The sequence below is a fragment of the Furipterus horrens genome, unplaced genomic scaffold, assembly GCF_987537825.1.
Source record: "Furipterus horrens unplaced genomic scaffold, mFurHor1.1.pri manual_scaffold_7, whole genome shotgun sequence".
Lineage (NCBI taxonomy): Eukaryota > Metazoa > Chordata > Mammalia > Chiroptera > Furipteridae > Furipterus > Furipterus horrens.
The window spans coordinates 88,575,613-88,591,959 of NW_028327177.1; the positions used below are offsets into that span (position 1 = coordinate 88,575,613).

The 16,347-nt window shown below is 40.6% G+C and overlaps 1 protein-coding gene across 8 annotated transcripts in view; it reads left to right on the forward strand.

Moving 5' to 3' along the window:
• Positions 1-16,347, forward strand: part of CADPS (calcium dependent secretion activator) — a 527,617-nt gene that overhangs the window by 472,032 nt on the left and 39,238 nt on the right. For all 8 annotated transcript variants that reach the window (XM_090283896.1, XM_090283897.1, XM_090283900.1 and 5 more), the window contains one exon: positions 9,032-9,064. In XM_090283896.1, the coding sequence (XP_090140022.1) occupies positions 9,032-9,064 (33 nt within the window). The remainder of the gene's footprint in view (positions 1-9,031; positions 9,065-16,347) is intronic.

Consider the following 16,347-nt stretch of genomic DNA (forward strand, 5'->3'; position numbering starts at 1 on the left):
GAGTGCTTTATATGATGTCAACTTGTTCAGCTTCACAAGAATACTCTGAAGATAATAATGTTGTTATTCTCATTTTGAAGATGAGATTATAGAAGCTGTGGGGGGTTAAATAACATTTCCCAAACTCATTCAACTAGTAAGTGATGGCAAATAATGAAAACCAAGATCTTTCTGACCCAAAGGCCCTATGTCCCACACACTAGGCTCCCTTTCTTCCAGATCTCAGGTGGTCAGTAGGTAAGAAATAGATTTAGAGTGACACATCATTTTCATAATATCAGCCACTCAACATAGTGAAAGAACTCAGCACTTTATAATTAGACTGGGCTTGTATTCAAGCCTCACTGCTTACTGGTTCACTTCTTGAGAGTTGTTTAATCTCTCTGAGCCTCAATATCCTCATCTATGAAGTGGAGATGGTGAAATGAGTCTTCTAATGTTCTTCAATGATGATTGAGTTAATTATACATAAGGTGCCTAGCACAGTGCCCCACGTATATGTGCTCAATAAATATCATTAAGGATCAGGTGAAAATCAAGTTGCTCATTAATGTTTTTAGAGCCAGGAGACTCAGGAATGACCAGATCCTGTCCTAGACCATCAACAACCTCCCCCGGGAAAACACATGCAATGGATAAAGTTGTGGAAATATAAGACAAAGTAACACCTTCTTCAATATCTTGCTTATCTATTGCTGCATAACACGCTATGGCAAAATAGTGACTCAAAACAATCAGATTAATTTGCTTCCAATTTGGGGGGTTAGGAATTTAGGAAGAGCTCCACTAGGAAATTCTTTGGTTCCATGTGGCACTGTCCAGGGTCAATCACTTGGCTGCATTTAGCAGTGGACTGAGTTGGGCTGGAGCTGCATGTCTGATAACTTGATGTGCTTCCATGTGCTTCTTTCTCCCCATATGGGGTCTCATCCTGCTGACCTTCTCCACATGGCTTGGCTTTTTGCAGAGTCGTAGTCCTAGGATAGTGCACTCACATGGCATGTGGCTTTCAAGAGTGAGGAAGTGGAAGCTGCCATCCCTCTCCAAGACTCAGAACTGTCACAGAGTCACCTCCAGCATATTGTGTTGGACAGAGCAGTCACAGACCTGCCCAGACTCCAGGGGGATGGACGAATAGACTCCACTTCTCAATGAGAGAGTGTCATGCCCACACAGGGAGCAAAATAGTTGATGGCAAGTATCTTAGGAAACAAGCTACCATGCTGTGAACTGAGTTTAGGGTCCACATTTCAATGCAGAGATCTCTATAAGCTGTGCTGGTCTTCAGGAAGATGAAGAATAAGGGAGGCAGCCTAGACCACAACCTGGCATGGGCCAGAAACGAAGAGCAGAATAAGATGGCCTAGCCTCTTACATACAAGTCATGTGCCCTTACCTGAAGCATTCTAACCATGAAACAGAAGCACCATACCTAAGTGTGCAAATATATAAGGTTTACTGACCCTGCCCACTAGCATACAGCCTAGTCTATACCCAGCCTCTTTGGAGGTGAAAGAAAAATAGAATGCAAAACTAATAGCCAACACTTATTGAGCACATACTATGTGCTTGGCTCTGTGCAAAGGGTTTCACATACATGAACTCATTTAATCTTTTGCCATGCACTAAATGAATAGAGGTCAAATGCTTAGAATAGTGTCCTATACATGTTAAACACTTAAGAAACATGACTTTTTAAACTAATAATCCATAGAACGACCCTATAAGGGGGTATTATTGTCATTATTTCATTTTTCCAAGAAGGAAGCTGATGCTTAGAGAGATTAATGACTTGGCCCACAGCTGGTGGGTGGCAGGACCACATGCTAGTCAAGGCATCTGACTCCGGACTCCAAGCTCAGCTCTTACCTCCACACTGGACTCCCATAGTGTAAGAAAACAAGCTCTTTGCATACGGGCAACAAATACCAGTTCCTCTTGAATCAGTAGCGCTTCACTGCACTTTCTTCAATGTCCCTTTCAGAATTTTAAAGCTTAAAAATCAACTTCAAGAAAGGTCTGGGAACCTCTACCCTGGGTACTCAGTAAAGAGTACTATACTCAGAACTTATTCATCCAACACATTTTTACTGAGCCCCTACCATACAACAGGCAGTGTAGACACTGAGGAGAGAGAGAGAAGTTCTTATTCCTCACAGAGCCTACATTCTAGACATGAGGATGATGACAAATGATAAAATTCAAGTAACAGAGATAAAAATATTGTATGGATAATAGTGGCACTGAGTAACATTTTTACATACTGAACTGCCTCATTCTCAAAAAGAAAAAGAATCGATATCACTAAGATCACCTGGGTTAGGAAAGTTGAGAAAGGAACAAAACAGCATCATTACCCTGGCAGCAGAAATTTCAAAAGCCAACACTGACATCAATTTTGCTAGCCTCTTGACATGGTGGAATGGTCGGCGTTTCTAGGCAAGGGCGAAGAAATCAGCTCAGACCTCTTCTAAAGTCAAACCGGCATGGGTGGAGTCAGCCCATGCAGAGAATAAATTGTTTTCTTAGTTGATTTTTTTTTTTTCAAGAGACCCTAGAGAGAAAGGAGAGCTTGGGCAGTCACTAATGCAGTGGTATCTGTTCAGACTTCTTTTTCTCCCATCTTTGAGTCTTACTCACCAGATTTCTGTTTGCAAAAAGGAACTAATCCACTTTTTTTTTTTTTTTTTGTCCGCGCATTGATTTAATAGTATCAGACCCTGAGGTCCGCATGGTCTGCACCTGGGTTGCTTTTTCCCCTAATGAAGCCAGAGAAGTGGTTTAAGCCCCCGCCGAGCCTCCTATCAAAGCTTCACAATGATTAACTCAGGTCCCCTTATTAGGACCAGGCAGAAGAAAATCCCTTAGTCATCAGCATTGTGAAAATCCCAGAATGGTGAGTGTTCAATGAAAAGATTACCTTGGGCACCTGGAAAATAATGGAAAAACTCAACAGAGAAACCATTAAGCCTGTCTACACACGCTAAGTCAGGTGGAGGATTGAGGTAATTATCTGGGACATTCAGGCCAGAGAAACCATGTTGGACCTTCTGCCCTGACTGAGTTAGCACAGATAGTTATTCGAATCCCTCATACATTTTTCCTGGAGAAACCATTTTAGGTTGTATCTACATTCACACACACATATACCACAAACAAGACTTAAATATTAATGGTCAACAAAAGTGGTTTGATTGGTTTTTTTTTAAATGAGAGATGGGAGATCCAATGCTATAAATTATTAGCTGTGTGACTTTAAACCAAGTGGCTTCATCACTCTTTGCACCATTTTCTTCATCTGTAGAAAGGGAACATTAATAGGACAACCTCTCCTCCAAATGTTGTTGTAAGGATTAAATATATCAAATGCAATATTCGTAACTCATCACCTGGCAAGTCATAAGCCAGGAAGTGTTACGTATAAATCTTAATTGTTGGATAGACTCATTCTGAGCATTGGAGAGATTGTGAATTTGGACATCATCTGAGAAAGGGGCAAGGAATCATGGAGCAAAGCCCTTGTCTACAGCCTCTCATATGGTGCCTCGTATGTAATCAATGCCCTTTGCTTCAGGCCTGTGGAAACATGAATAGGTTGCTCAGCCCCTTTCCCCACTGTTGTTCAGCCCATCTCCCCACTGTTGCCCTGGATCAGAGTCTCCTGGTCTGTGTCTCCTTTTCTAAATTCCTTTCACAAAACTGGCTGTATCTGGGAGGCTGGGGTGGAGTGGAAGGCTCATGGATACCACCAGAAAAGCAGCAGTCTTTGTCCCACCAGAGGGGATGGTGAGAAAGCAGGGAGTCTCAGAAAATGAAGTCATACTTCTTGCCTCTCCTTTGAGAGCAGTTGAGTCCCTGCTTAAAAAAGGTGCCAGACCAGGTGTCTGGGGCAAACCTCTTAACCCCACCCAAATCTCCAATGCCAATGCCCTGGGCACATAGCTTGGTCCCAGAGAGCAGTAGGGAGGTGTCATTGAATATCACAAAGCATCAGGTCTGGTGAACACCCCTTCAGCTCAGCCTAATCTCAGCCATCCTGAGGTAGGGAGAGGGCTTTGCTGTCTGCCTCAGTGTTTCAAGGGCAAGTTCTCCAGCTTATAGGGTGTTTACAGAATTAGCAGAGAGTATGCCATACTGAGAACCCCCTCAGATACCTGCTAGTAACTTGGGGAGATTCCAGCATCATTTTTTTATGACAAGAAATTGCCTGTGGTCTTGAGGTGGGGAGTGAAATTGTCACCACTGGGACAAGGAACATGTGCTGTATGCACACCAGTAAGCCAGTATGTCCACTAATCATGATAAGAACAGGTACATTTCACCATATACCCAGCACTGTTCTGTACCCTTATCTGATTGCCTCACTCAGCCCTCTCAGTATCCCTTTGAGTAATATCATTTTGGTTCTATTTGCAGAGAAGACTCAGAGAAGTTAAGTAACTTGCTCAAAGTCACTAAGCTAGAAAACAGCAAAGCCAATTCTGACTCAACCAACCCTAAGCCTATCCTCTAAGTCACTTCACTAGGAAGTTTTCTTTTAAAGTTTAAAAAAGAAAGAAAGAAAATCACACACAAGCTTTTGAAAACCATGGATTGGAAAAAAATACATGACAAAATTCTATAAAACAGGTAGTACTTTTTAAGCAATTTATATTTTATTCATCAAAGGATCTACATACAATGGAAAATAGTTTTGTGTAGATAGTAAGACCTGTTGTTGATTTGATCTAGAGATGGGGCCTAATATGCTCTTGGATTTCTGACCGTTGGCAATAATTTTAAAGCCTCAGTGGTATGGGAAGATCTGGGTCTTCCTCTCTATGTAGAGCAGTGGTCCCAATCTTTTTGGCACCAGGGACTAGTTTCAAAGAAGACAATTTTTCCACCGACAAGGGGAATGGGGGTGGGGATGCTTTGGGGATGATTCAAATGCATTATATTCAAGCTCACCTCCTGCTGTGTGGCCGTGTTCCTAACAGGCCCAGACAGGTACAGGTTCACAGCCTGGAGGTTGGGGAACCCTGATGTAGAGTACACCTGGCCAAAATACATATTCCTATGGATGGATACCTAAAGAAACAATATGCTTAAAGGTAGCACTCTTACCATGAGTCAGGAAAGGGTTCCAAGGGCCAGAGTCTGATCTTGCTTCTGCCAGTGTACCCAGCTGGCTGTATATCACCACGTCTGCTGTAAGAAAGAGGACTGATGGCAGCTTCCTACCACTTAAGGAGACTAGCATCAGAGACAGGAAGCAGCCTTAGAGGGGACTACTCACATAGGGAAAGTCTCACAGCCGAGCATCCCACATAGCCTCTCCAGGAGCCGTCCTATTAGGGTCTCGACATCCAAGGATGGCCACAACTGGCTGGACTAAGATAGCTGTTTGCACCTTCTTTGGGGGCCCTGTCATTTTACTCATTCATCCTGATCCTGTGCTCTAGAAGGTCCATGAACAACTTCACTCCATGTGCATTGAAGCCTTTACTTAAACTACATGAAGATTATAATTTTCTTTGCCATTAGCCTTTCCTTTTCCAGCAAGATGCCTCTGCTTTCACTTTCCTTACACAAGACCCTTCCAGACTCCTCTGTATCCTTATCAATATCCTTTTTAAATTTAAATGGCCAGAACCAAAAATGGTATACCATATGTTTCTAAACCATAATTGGATCGAAATTTACTCTGAGCTTTGTTCCCTATTATTATGGGACTGGAGGAAGATCGATAAGACCCTGTGTGAGTCAGCAGTTATCAGAAACAAAAACAAGCCTAGCAAACTGAAGGCTGGTGCATGTAGCAAAGCGGATGGTTTTCATTCATTACACAAAGCTTGCTTTGTCTCCCAAACTGCCTGGAAAGGAATAGAATTTGACTGGTGTCATTCTCTCAATTGGAACTGCATGTTAGTGGCAAATGGAGAGTCTGTTTAAAGGTTGATCATTTCAGCTGTAGCAAAACTCCCACCAACTGCCAAACACCAACTCTACAGAGCAAAGGAGGCAATTTTTCACTGAGAATAATTATTTTTTCCACCACCTGCTCTGACCACTGGTGCTTGAATTCCTTCAGCTTTTCTACCATTGGCAAGGAAGGAGATTAGGAGTTCCAAAGGAAAAATTGGGGCTCAGGTCCTGGCTTCTCTGCCTTCTGGCTGAGATCATTAGCAAATAAATTCTTAAATTCTGTGGGTTTTAGTGTTCTCAATCGTAAATAGATGTGACTCAGAGCCCCTACTTTTCAGGGTGGCTTAAAGAAGTAATTGTACATAGAAGTCCCCCTGGCTGGTTTGGCTCAGTGGATTGAGCGTCGGCCTGCAAGCTAAGTGTCGCTGGTTCGATCTTCCAGTCAGGGCACATCAGAGAAGGAAAACTCTGACTCCAAAAAACCTCCGCTGCCTTGCGGCATACCTCTTCAGGGGAAAGGCTAAGGGAGTAAACCCCGACAGAAAATCCGGAGCCGGAGTCCCTAAGGCGGTTTGACGTTGTAGTCAACACCGGCAACTCCTGCGGCGCACCTGAAGCCAAGCTGTATTGACTCCGTCTTTCCCTTGGACCCTTCAGCTGCGAAGAGAGGGGGGGTCTGCTGCATGGGCAACAGCAGACCCTCCATATCACCCTGCCCAGGCTCTGTAGCTTCAGCTTCACTGGAGAGGACACTCCAGCGTCATCGCAAGATGTCGATTCAACACGGGAAGAGACAGATACCGTGTCACTCCCGAGTCGGACTGCACAGCCATTCTCGGCGGTGCAGATAGACTCTTAAGAAGCTACACCATCGTCTCTCGAGACGGACGGCTGCCGACATAGAAGTGCTTTGCAGAGTGGAAAACATCCTAAAAGTATTAGATGTTATTTTAAATGGGGGAGACTTGGAAGAAAGGAAAACCACCTTTTTGCCCAAACTAAATTCTGGAACAGGAATGGAGAGGAGTGATTCTGGGTTATGAATCTTTTAATAGAAATATTAGTTGTGCAAAATCAGAAACACATTCCTCAAACCTTTAAATGGCCCAGAGCAGCTTGCTTCACCCATCAGTCTTTGAAGGAGGCCAGCTTTATATGTAAATATGTTGACTTTCAGTGGCTTTTCAATCTGGTCATTCCTCTGCGTATTCCTCAACCATTCTGAAGCCAGAGCTGGTCACTAGCTTTTTCTCTTTCCTTTCTTCTACAAATTTTTTCTAAGTGCCCTTTCTAAGACAGGTTCCAAGTTAGTCACTGGGGAGAGAGCTGTGAGCAAGATATGACATTTTGCAGGAGACAGATACTGCACAAAAAGTATGACTTGCAGTGGCAATCAGAGCTGCAAAGAAAAAGTGTGATGTTCCAGGAGAATCAGTAACAGGAGAATCTGGGGATCATCTTGAATGCTGGCAGTGATTCCAGAGTACAGAATGCTTTGCTCTCTCAATAATTAACTGATATATGTTCAGCCCTTTAAAGTTTATGAAGCACTTTCTAATACTTTTTTTTTCACCTGATCAGGCTCTCAACCCTGCAAAGTATACAGTATTATCACACTGTTCTAGAAACCTAGAAACCAAGACTGAGGTATTGAAGTGATTATTCCAGGGTCAAACTCTCCTGTCACTTATAGAACTTTTGACTCTAAATCCTAGGCTCTTTCCACCCCTCACTTTGGCTCATTGGTTTCTGTCCCTTGGAGTTAACAGTTTGCAAAGTAGCTTTGGGAAAAGGGCAAGAGGGGAAAAATGCTCCCCTGGATACTTTCACTTGGGTAAAGGTTGTGATTTTCAATATCGGTTTCAGCCAAATGTCAAAGGAAAGCCTACCTGAGATGTAAGATATGAAAAGACATCCTAACTGTTGTGTGTGCACCTAAGTCTTTGTGGTTGCCCATAAAACTGGAAACCTTCTCAGAGCCCAGATATAGCCCCCCAGTCTTACCTGTGCCTAGAGGAACATGTGTGACCAAATGCAAGTCAAAATTAGACACATAGAATATCAAACATACTCCCATAGGTGTTATTCCTCAAACCAAGCTGTTCATTGACTTCTCACAGCACCCAGAGCCCACCCACGTTTGCTAATAAATTGTTTATCTTAGCTGCTTATTTGCAGCATGTTTGCTATGTCCCAAGACTTGTGTGAATTCACCCTTATGGCAACCAGCTGCAGTAGGCACTAGTAGAATCCCCATTTCATAGATGATGTGACTGAGGCTCACAGAGATAAAGTAACTTGCCCAAGGTCTCACAGCTTGTAAGTTGAAAAGGCAGGATTTGAACCCAGATCTGACTCCAAACTCCATGCCCTGAAACACTCTGCTCTGCCAGACTCCCTCCCCAAAAACTGAAAGTGAATTTTATAATCACTTCCTGCACTTCCCTTCTGGGTGTTCAGTATTTAAAACCAAGAGACACAACAGCACCCTTGGAACAGTTTTGAAAGACTCTGGTACCCTTCTAATACCACTCACAGACACCCATATCCCTCTGGGCTAAGGATGCCCCCCACCACACCCCTCTTCTTGAACAGAGTTAATGGAAACTGAGAACTGAAGGATTTAATTCAGACAACCCTGCAGCTAAATTACATGAAGACCCAGTAAGTGACATGGGTCTTTAGGTGTCTTTCTAGACTGGTGAGCCCTCCACTCATCAGTTGGAGTTTAGCTACAGGCATCTTTCATCCTTTTAAAGGGAGAGAGGAAAATGCAAAGTTCCCACATCACCTTCAGAATCTCAGCAGGAAAACTTCACTGTCTTTCTTTTCACTTTGTCTCCCTCTGTCTTCATCTCCCTGTCTCCTTCTCTTCCTCCCTCCTCCTCCTCCTCCTTCTCCTCCTTCTTCTCCTCCCTCTCTTCCTCCCTCTTTCTCTCAAGCAGTAGCTATGGCTTGGGGAAAAAATAGCAAACAGGTTTTTATTTTTTAGTACCTTTCTATGTTTTCTGGACAGCTCCATGTGCCAGCATATTGTTTTAACTCTGATGGTGATACAGCATTGAGCTGTGAACAATTAAACATCAACACCAGCCTCACTTCCATCCTCTTCTTTTCTTCTTAGGTGAAGGCAGCTTCCAAATATGTGGATGTACCTGTGAGTACCTGAAAACTATTTTTGTGGATTTAATTTTTTTTTTGGTGTGTTTTTGGTTTTTTGGGCTTTGTTTTGATTTGTTTGTTTGTTTGCTTACTTGCTTTTATGAAAATTTTGATGATGCTGTTTTTATTAGTTGCTGCTAAATTGTGTATTCCCAAATTGAATCACCAAAAAGAGGGAAGCCAAGAATATCTTATGGTAAAATTTTTAACAGATGTGAAGAGGGTATGGTTTCTTTTATCAGGCAGAGACTTCCTATTTGAGGGTAAACCCAGTTTACTTTTATATTTATTTTCATTGGTTTCTATGCTATATTTCATTCTGTAATCACTCCACTCACCTTACCTCACCTTGGAAGTAGAATCATGAGCTAGAAATTTGCACAGTGTGCCAGTATTTTAAAAAGACAAATAAATTCTGCATTTGTTCATTTGGGGGTCAATTCTGCAACTGTTTTAAGAAAACCTTACAAAACTGCTTATAATTAGAGTAGACCTCATTAATGAAGAGAGCTCTCAAAGTTTACAGATAAAGTACTTGAAGTTGCCCAAAATTTACATTTAAATTGAGGTTAAGTACTACACATGAATGCTAGAATGTGGGATTACCTGTGATAAACCAGGACACATTTATAGACAGACCTTGCCCTAACTATTAGCAAAATAAAATTGAAGAGATTTAAATATATTCCTATAAAGGGGAAAGGAAAATGATTCTCTTTCTCCGTTTCTAACAAAAGAGATGTGAGTGTGTTACAAAATATTAAATTTAGAGAGCTTATCTCAACAGCCACCAAGGGGCTTGTACTGAACATTTCTCATTCTGAACGTGGTTAAGTACCCTCCTTGTTCAAATACTTATTTCTTAAAATTTGTTTTTTTCTAAAAGGATTTATATTAACATTTAAATTTATTTCCCCAGGAAGTTAAGTGTGTAATGATTTATTGGCTTACTTCTCAACAGAAGGCAAAATGGAAATTGGAGTGAATTTAGCATTAGCATATATTTTGTTTATTTAATGAAAGGATGTACAATCAACAATTATGCCTTGAATTTATACATTTCTCATTGAGGGACCCCTGATTCCTTCATATAGACAGTCTTTACAATGGGAAGAGAAAAAGCTCACATAACTGTAGCAAGGAAAGAAGTTAAGCAATTTATCTTCCCAAGCCCCAAAGTATAAACTTTCAGTTCACAGGGAGCAGACTTCTCAAGCTCTTTGGGCCTGTTTCTCCATCCTTAAAGTAGAGATAATAGTATTCAAGTCACGGGTTTGCTGCGCAGATTGAATGACACACATATGTGGAACACTCATCACCTACCGGGGCCTCATCAGACATTGCAGGACACATGGTGAGGAGTAGGCATGTGATGCCAACAACCTGTTGCACCGGGGTGGGCGCGAGGCTGGATTTGCTGACATTAGCTCTGACCTGCCCTGTTCTTCAGCAGTAATAGAAATTGAAGCTCTAGGCTCCTAACTCAAAGATCTGGTAGCCGAGGTCTGTTTTCTGTCAGGCTCAAAGCAGAGGGGAGATCTCACCAGCAAGGACAGAACCAGTGAGGAGTAGGCAAGGCCCAAATATGTGGAGAAGTTTGATTGGGCAGTCAGTACTAGCAACTCAAACTGGCATTTAGGGAAGGTCAAAAACTCAAAAATTCGCAGTTTCAGGTGGTTCAACCTAATTCCTACAAGACAGGTTCAGACTGAGGGTAAAAACAGATTCTGCATCAATAGGAAAGGTGCCCTGTAGGCATTCCATGTTTATGGATGAATTATGCTGTCAATGTCAGAACTGAGTATCTGGGAGAACAAAATGGGTTAGCAGAGTCTCCACCCTCTAGGGAGGCAGAGGAAAATGATGCAGCATGTCCCAAGATATGGCATCTTTACCACTGATGATATACAATATGATGATAACTGCAACCAAACCTTATAAAGCACTCACTGTGTGATGGTCACCTTTCTAAGCACTCTACATTTAATCTTCACCACAAACCCACTTTAAAGATTAGAAAACTGAGGCCCACAGAGATTTACTTCCTTAGGGTCTCATAGTTGCTAAGTGGCAGAGCTGAGATTTCAACCAGTGCTCTTAAACACTGTGCCATCTGCCAGTTGATTTTGGCACACAGATGAACATCTTTATTTAGTTAATTGAGTAATTAATTTAAGATTGGAAAAACTTAGATTTCACCAGTTGTTATGGCTTATAAAAAATGTAAACTTTGAAATCAAGTTGATAAAAGCATATTTTATAGCAAATAATACTACAGTAAATAATATATAGTGACAATATGATTACATTTTTAGGGAAAATAATATTGCATAATAGACATATGTACTATATGTACATTGCTTGCATGTAGTAAATAATAGTAATCATGTACTTCTCAAAACGGCCCTGAGTGGGGTAATATTTTCACCCTGTCCCACAGCTGAGGAAACTGAGGGAGGTTAAGTACAATAGCATGCCCAGAGTCTCGCAGCAAATAAGGAGTGTGCACATTCAAGTGCTGGCACTTCCACTAGTAGATGGAGCCTGCTGGCACTGGCTCTCAAGAAAGAGTCAACTATGTGCATTTCTTTCCAACTCTGACTTCAGTGAGAGCGCATGGGCAGTGCCAACGCAGCCATGGAGAGTATTTACACCATGACAATTAGCAAGCACTACAGATCAAGGTTTGCTGTTTGTGTTGTTTTGGATTTTTTGTTTTAAATTGCCAATTTACAAGCACACCACTGTCACCCATCGAATCAGGGCCCCCAAACCAAAATATGCAGTGGTAATACTTGACAAGGATTTTTGTTTTACTTTGTTTTGCTTTGTTTTGTTTTTTAATAGATATTTCTCACCCCTTCCCTCCAGAGATTATGATTCAGTTGTTCTGGGATGTAGCCTTAAAATCTCTTTCTAAAACGCTGTCCACGTGATTCTGATATGTAGCCCAAACTTGGGAACCAGTGGCTCAGTCAGTGATTCTCTACCTCTTCTACAAATTATAAACACCTGAGGAGCTTTTTCCACATATTAGTGCCAGGTTACTTGCCAAATTAAAACAGTCTCTAGGATGTGGGGTTTAGGCATTGGTATTTTTTTAAGCTCCCCAGGTCCTTCTCATTTGCAACCAGGTTGAAGTACTATTGGATAAAATCATCTTTTAAGTTATTTCTAGCTCTGAAGACTGAGTTCATGTGTGTTGCTGTGTGAAGTTGTCACATGGTTTATTGGTTTAGTTCTGTGTGGGAACTAGTAGTTAGTTAGTTACCTTAGAGACTTGTTTTTAATTATCCACACTAATGAAGAGAAGCAGTATGAGCAGTCATTCAAAATGTTGCATGTTCCCCAAAGCATATCTCTTTGTCTTAGATGTAGTATTTGAACCTTTGGTATATGTAGCAGATTTGCATTGCTAATTAGGACTTGCTTAGGATACTGAAAATCTAATTTTATTTTCTCAAACTCAGAAGTATCCCAGTAGGAACAAACTATGATTAAAATGTCTCATTTCTCCTAAGCCACAGAGTAACTCCTTCACAAATGATATATTTCATACACGGATGAAGTTAACTATACAGATATTAATTTATTTGTTGTTTATTTGATATGTCTTCTAAAAATCTACATCCTATGTCATCAGTCTGTTCAAGCCACATTTAAAATAAGCAATGTAATTGGGGGGTATTAAAACCATTGTCTAACATTTTCCCCACTGTTTGTAGATAACAATGTGGTTCTAGCCTAATTTATTTAATAGCATCAGTTGTTTAGCCAAGAATATTTTCTACCCACAACTACAAGTTAGCATGTTTGTGTGTAAACAGTTTCTATTTTAACAATTTGGCTGGAAATCCACTTAAAATGCATGACATATCCTCCCCTGCTTTTTTAAATAGGGAACTGGCCACACTCAAAACTTTCCTCTATCACTTTCCCCAGTGACCCGCTTTCCCCTGGGCCTCCCAAGGGTAGGGATAGCTTGCCACCCCCAGACCCTTGCGTTAGCGACTACATGTGTGGGGCTACAGTTTGGCAGCTTTCACCCTCACACTCAGGACATTGGGAGAAGGGATAGCACCCTTTTGTTAACACACCTGTTCCAAACAAGTCCCTTCTTCCCCCTTGGTGGCCTCCCAAAGGATGGAAACCAAACTTGTTGGATATAAAGCTGGTTAAAAAAGAAACAGTAGTGAGTGAGAGGCCTGAGAACCCTATTAAGAAAAAACTACACATTTTTGTGCAGAGACTTTGCATTTCTATTTTGATGTTTTTATTTTTCTTCTTGGTTCCAAAGTAGATTTTAAAGATACATAGGGCTATGAAGTAATATAATATGGGGGGTGGGTCATAGTGGCTTAATGTTTGCATAGTATTATGGATTTTAAAGCATTTTAACATACATTATTTTAACTGATCATAATTTTTGAAGGTAAGGAGATATTAATCCCATTTTATAGATGGTATAACTAAGGCCCAGAGTAATTTATTTCTTTATTTTTATTTAATTTATTTTTTTATCCTCACCTGAGGATATGCTTATTGATTTTAGAGAGAGGGGAAGGGAGGGAGAGAGCGAGGGAGATAAACATCGATATGAGAGCGAATCATCAATCAGTTACCTCTCACACGTACCCTAGATGGGACCAAATCTGCACTCAGGCACATACCCTGACCAGGTATTGAAACCACAACCTTCGCGATGGCACTGCAACCAACTGAGCTACACCAGCCAGGGAAGGCCCAGAGAAATTTAAATGATTTTCCCAAGTTCCAGTTTGTGGAAGATCCAATAAAAATCTATGTAAACTAAGTCCTCATTTACTGTATATAGATAGCTTCTTGGAAACTGTGACTTTAAGTGAAATGACATATAACAAAACCAATTTTACCATGACTAGTGGGTGTAAAGAAGTTAGTTCCTAGGGCACCTCATCAACCATCAACGTTATAATGAAAAGACATTGAATAAAACAACATTAGTTGAGGACCTGCTGTAGTGTGACTGAAGAGCTTTTAAAAAAAGGAGAGAGGGGACTCTTATTCATTCATGGATTTGTTCATTCAGCAAATATTTACCAAGCACCTACTGTGTGCCAGGCATCATTCTATGTGCTGAAGATTAATAGAAAATAGATCAAATTAAGTCCCTGAATTCATGGATTTTATATTCTAGTTAGCTAAGACAGACCAAAAAAACAACACATCAATACATGACACAATGTCAGATATTGATAAGAACTATGAAAAAAATTAAACTGAGTCAAAAAATAGAGCATTATGGAATTTCTGAACTACCTAGGGGAGATGAATCATACTGTTTTGTTTGTTGTTTAAGATTTGTTTATTTATTTTTAGAGGGGAAGGAAGGGAGAGCAGAGGGAGAGAAACATCAATACATGAGAGAAACATCGATCAGTTGCCTCTCCCACAGCCCCAACTGGGGACCTGGCCCTCAACCCAGGCATGTCCTCTGACTGGAATCAAACTGGTGACCTTTCAGTTTGCAGGACGATGCCCAACCCACTGAGCCACATCAGTGGGAGCGTATACTGTTTTGTTTTGTTTTGTTAATCAAAGTTTTTAAAACTTAAATGCCCCTTTGAAGATAGAAAATTTAATGAAGAGAAAAGGTGTAGTGAAAATAACCATTATTGTAGATCACTGTTTCTAACATCGTGGGTTACTAATAGGTCTGCTGGATTTGGCTTTGGATCTTAGCCCTAGGATAGCTACATGTGTCCAGGAAAAGGCCATATCTGCTGCAGCATCACCAGGAAAGAAATGGAAACAGTAATAATAAGTTCCCCAAGTCCCCCAGGTAGGGGTCCCTATGCCCATGAGACTGCCTTTTCATGTGTGGCTGCCAAAGGGAGAGGAAGAGAGAGGTGCCAGTTTAGAACTGATAGCTATCACTTACATCTCACTGGAGAACCTCTATTGTTTCATATCTTAAAACTGCAACAATTATAGGACCATCATAGAATCTGCTCAATCCATTCCATGAAAATTGCTTGAAAGTGTAACAGTTGACTGCTGTGGCTTTGGGTTGTCTTCATTGTTTTTCAAATTAATACCTTGTCATTGTTTCAGCAGGTGTTAAGAAATGTTACTAGCATCCCAGGGGCCAAGCATTGGCCCTTTGCTTGATAATTGTTTGCTTTGTATCAGGGGAAAAAAAAAAAAAAAAACGGTCCTACTGTTTCCAAACCTTCCTCATTTTCACCCTGGAAATTACACAGAAGTGTTAACTAACTTCAATTTGCAGTGCCTGACAGCCCCCTTCTTGTAGAGAAATGATACTTTGTGATCTAAGGTAAATCACAGTAATGAAAGCTAATCATTTTAGTTATTAGCAAACATACATATCTACTGTGGAAATTTAAGGAGTTTATGGCAGCTCTCCTAATGACCCATATTACAGTATTTTAATAGGTTTCTGTGGAGATAACTTTGATTGCAACATCTTAAGCAGTGTGCACTCTGAGTTTCTTTCTTTATTTTCTTAACAATAAATTATTTCCTATACTGGATGAACCGCCTGCTTATCTTAACAGAAAATCTGATTTATTTAAAAATCAAATCCTTGCCCCTCCTCCACCTTTTTGAAATCCTTGAACTATAATGCTGTACCGGGAAGCAAAGACAAATGGTTGAATGTCTCCTCTGAGTAAATTGATTAGGAAATACCACATACTCAGATTAAACCACCCCCCAAAATGTGACTTGGGTGGGAGCGGGTATAAATTGAACTGTGATTTCTTTCTTTTTTTTTTTTTCTTTTTTATAATAACAATTTTTATTTGAGAGCAGAGAGAAAATAAATAATCATTTGAAATTCTAGATTTACATACTTGTGATCAAGCAGTATCTACAAGTTTGGATTCTGCGTTTTCTCTTAGTATTATGAGCTTTTCGTTATTATTATAATGTCTTAAATCATGTGTTTCCTCCTTTGTTAATTTCGTTTTTTTCATTGTTGTTCTATTACAGTTGTCCCAGTTTTGAACTGTGATTTGTTTACTTTGCACTTTCTCGGTGTTTTGAAAAGGAAAAGGGGATCGGGAAGGCTGTCATATTTATAATGTTATATTAACGATAGACAGTGGAAAATGTAGTATATGTGGGTATTTTTAAATGGGAGAGGCCGAGGGGAATCCAAAGAAAAGTCAGATAATGTCTCTGCATTTTCCAGTGAATATTTACTCATAAGAGGATCTTTGCCAGAAAAAAAATTAATAGTAAAAACAAAATCTACAAAACCCTATAATCCCAACT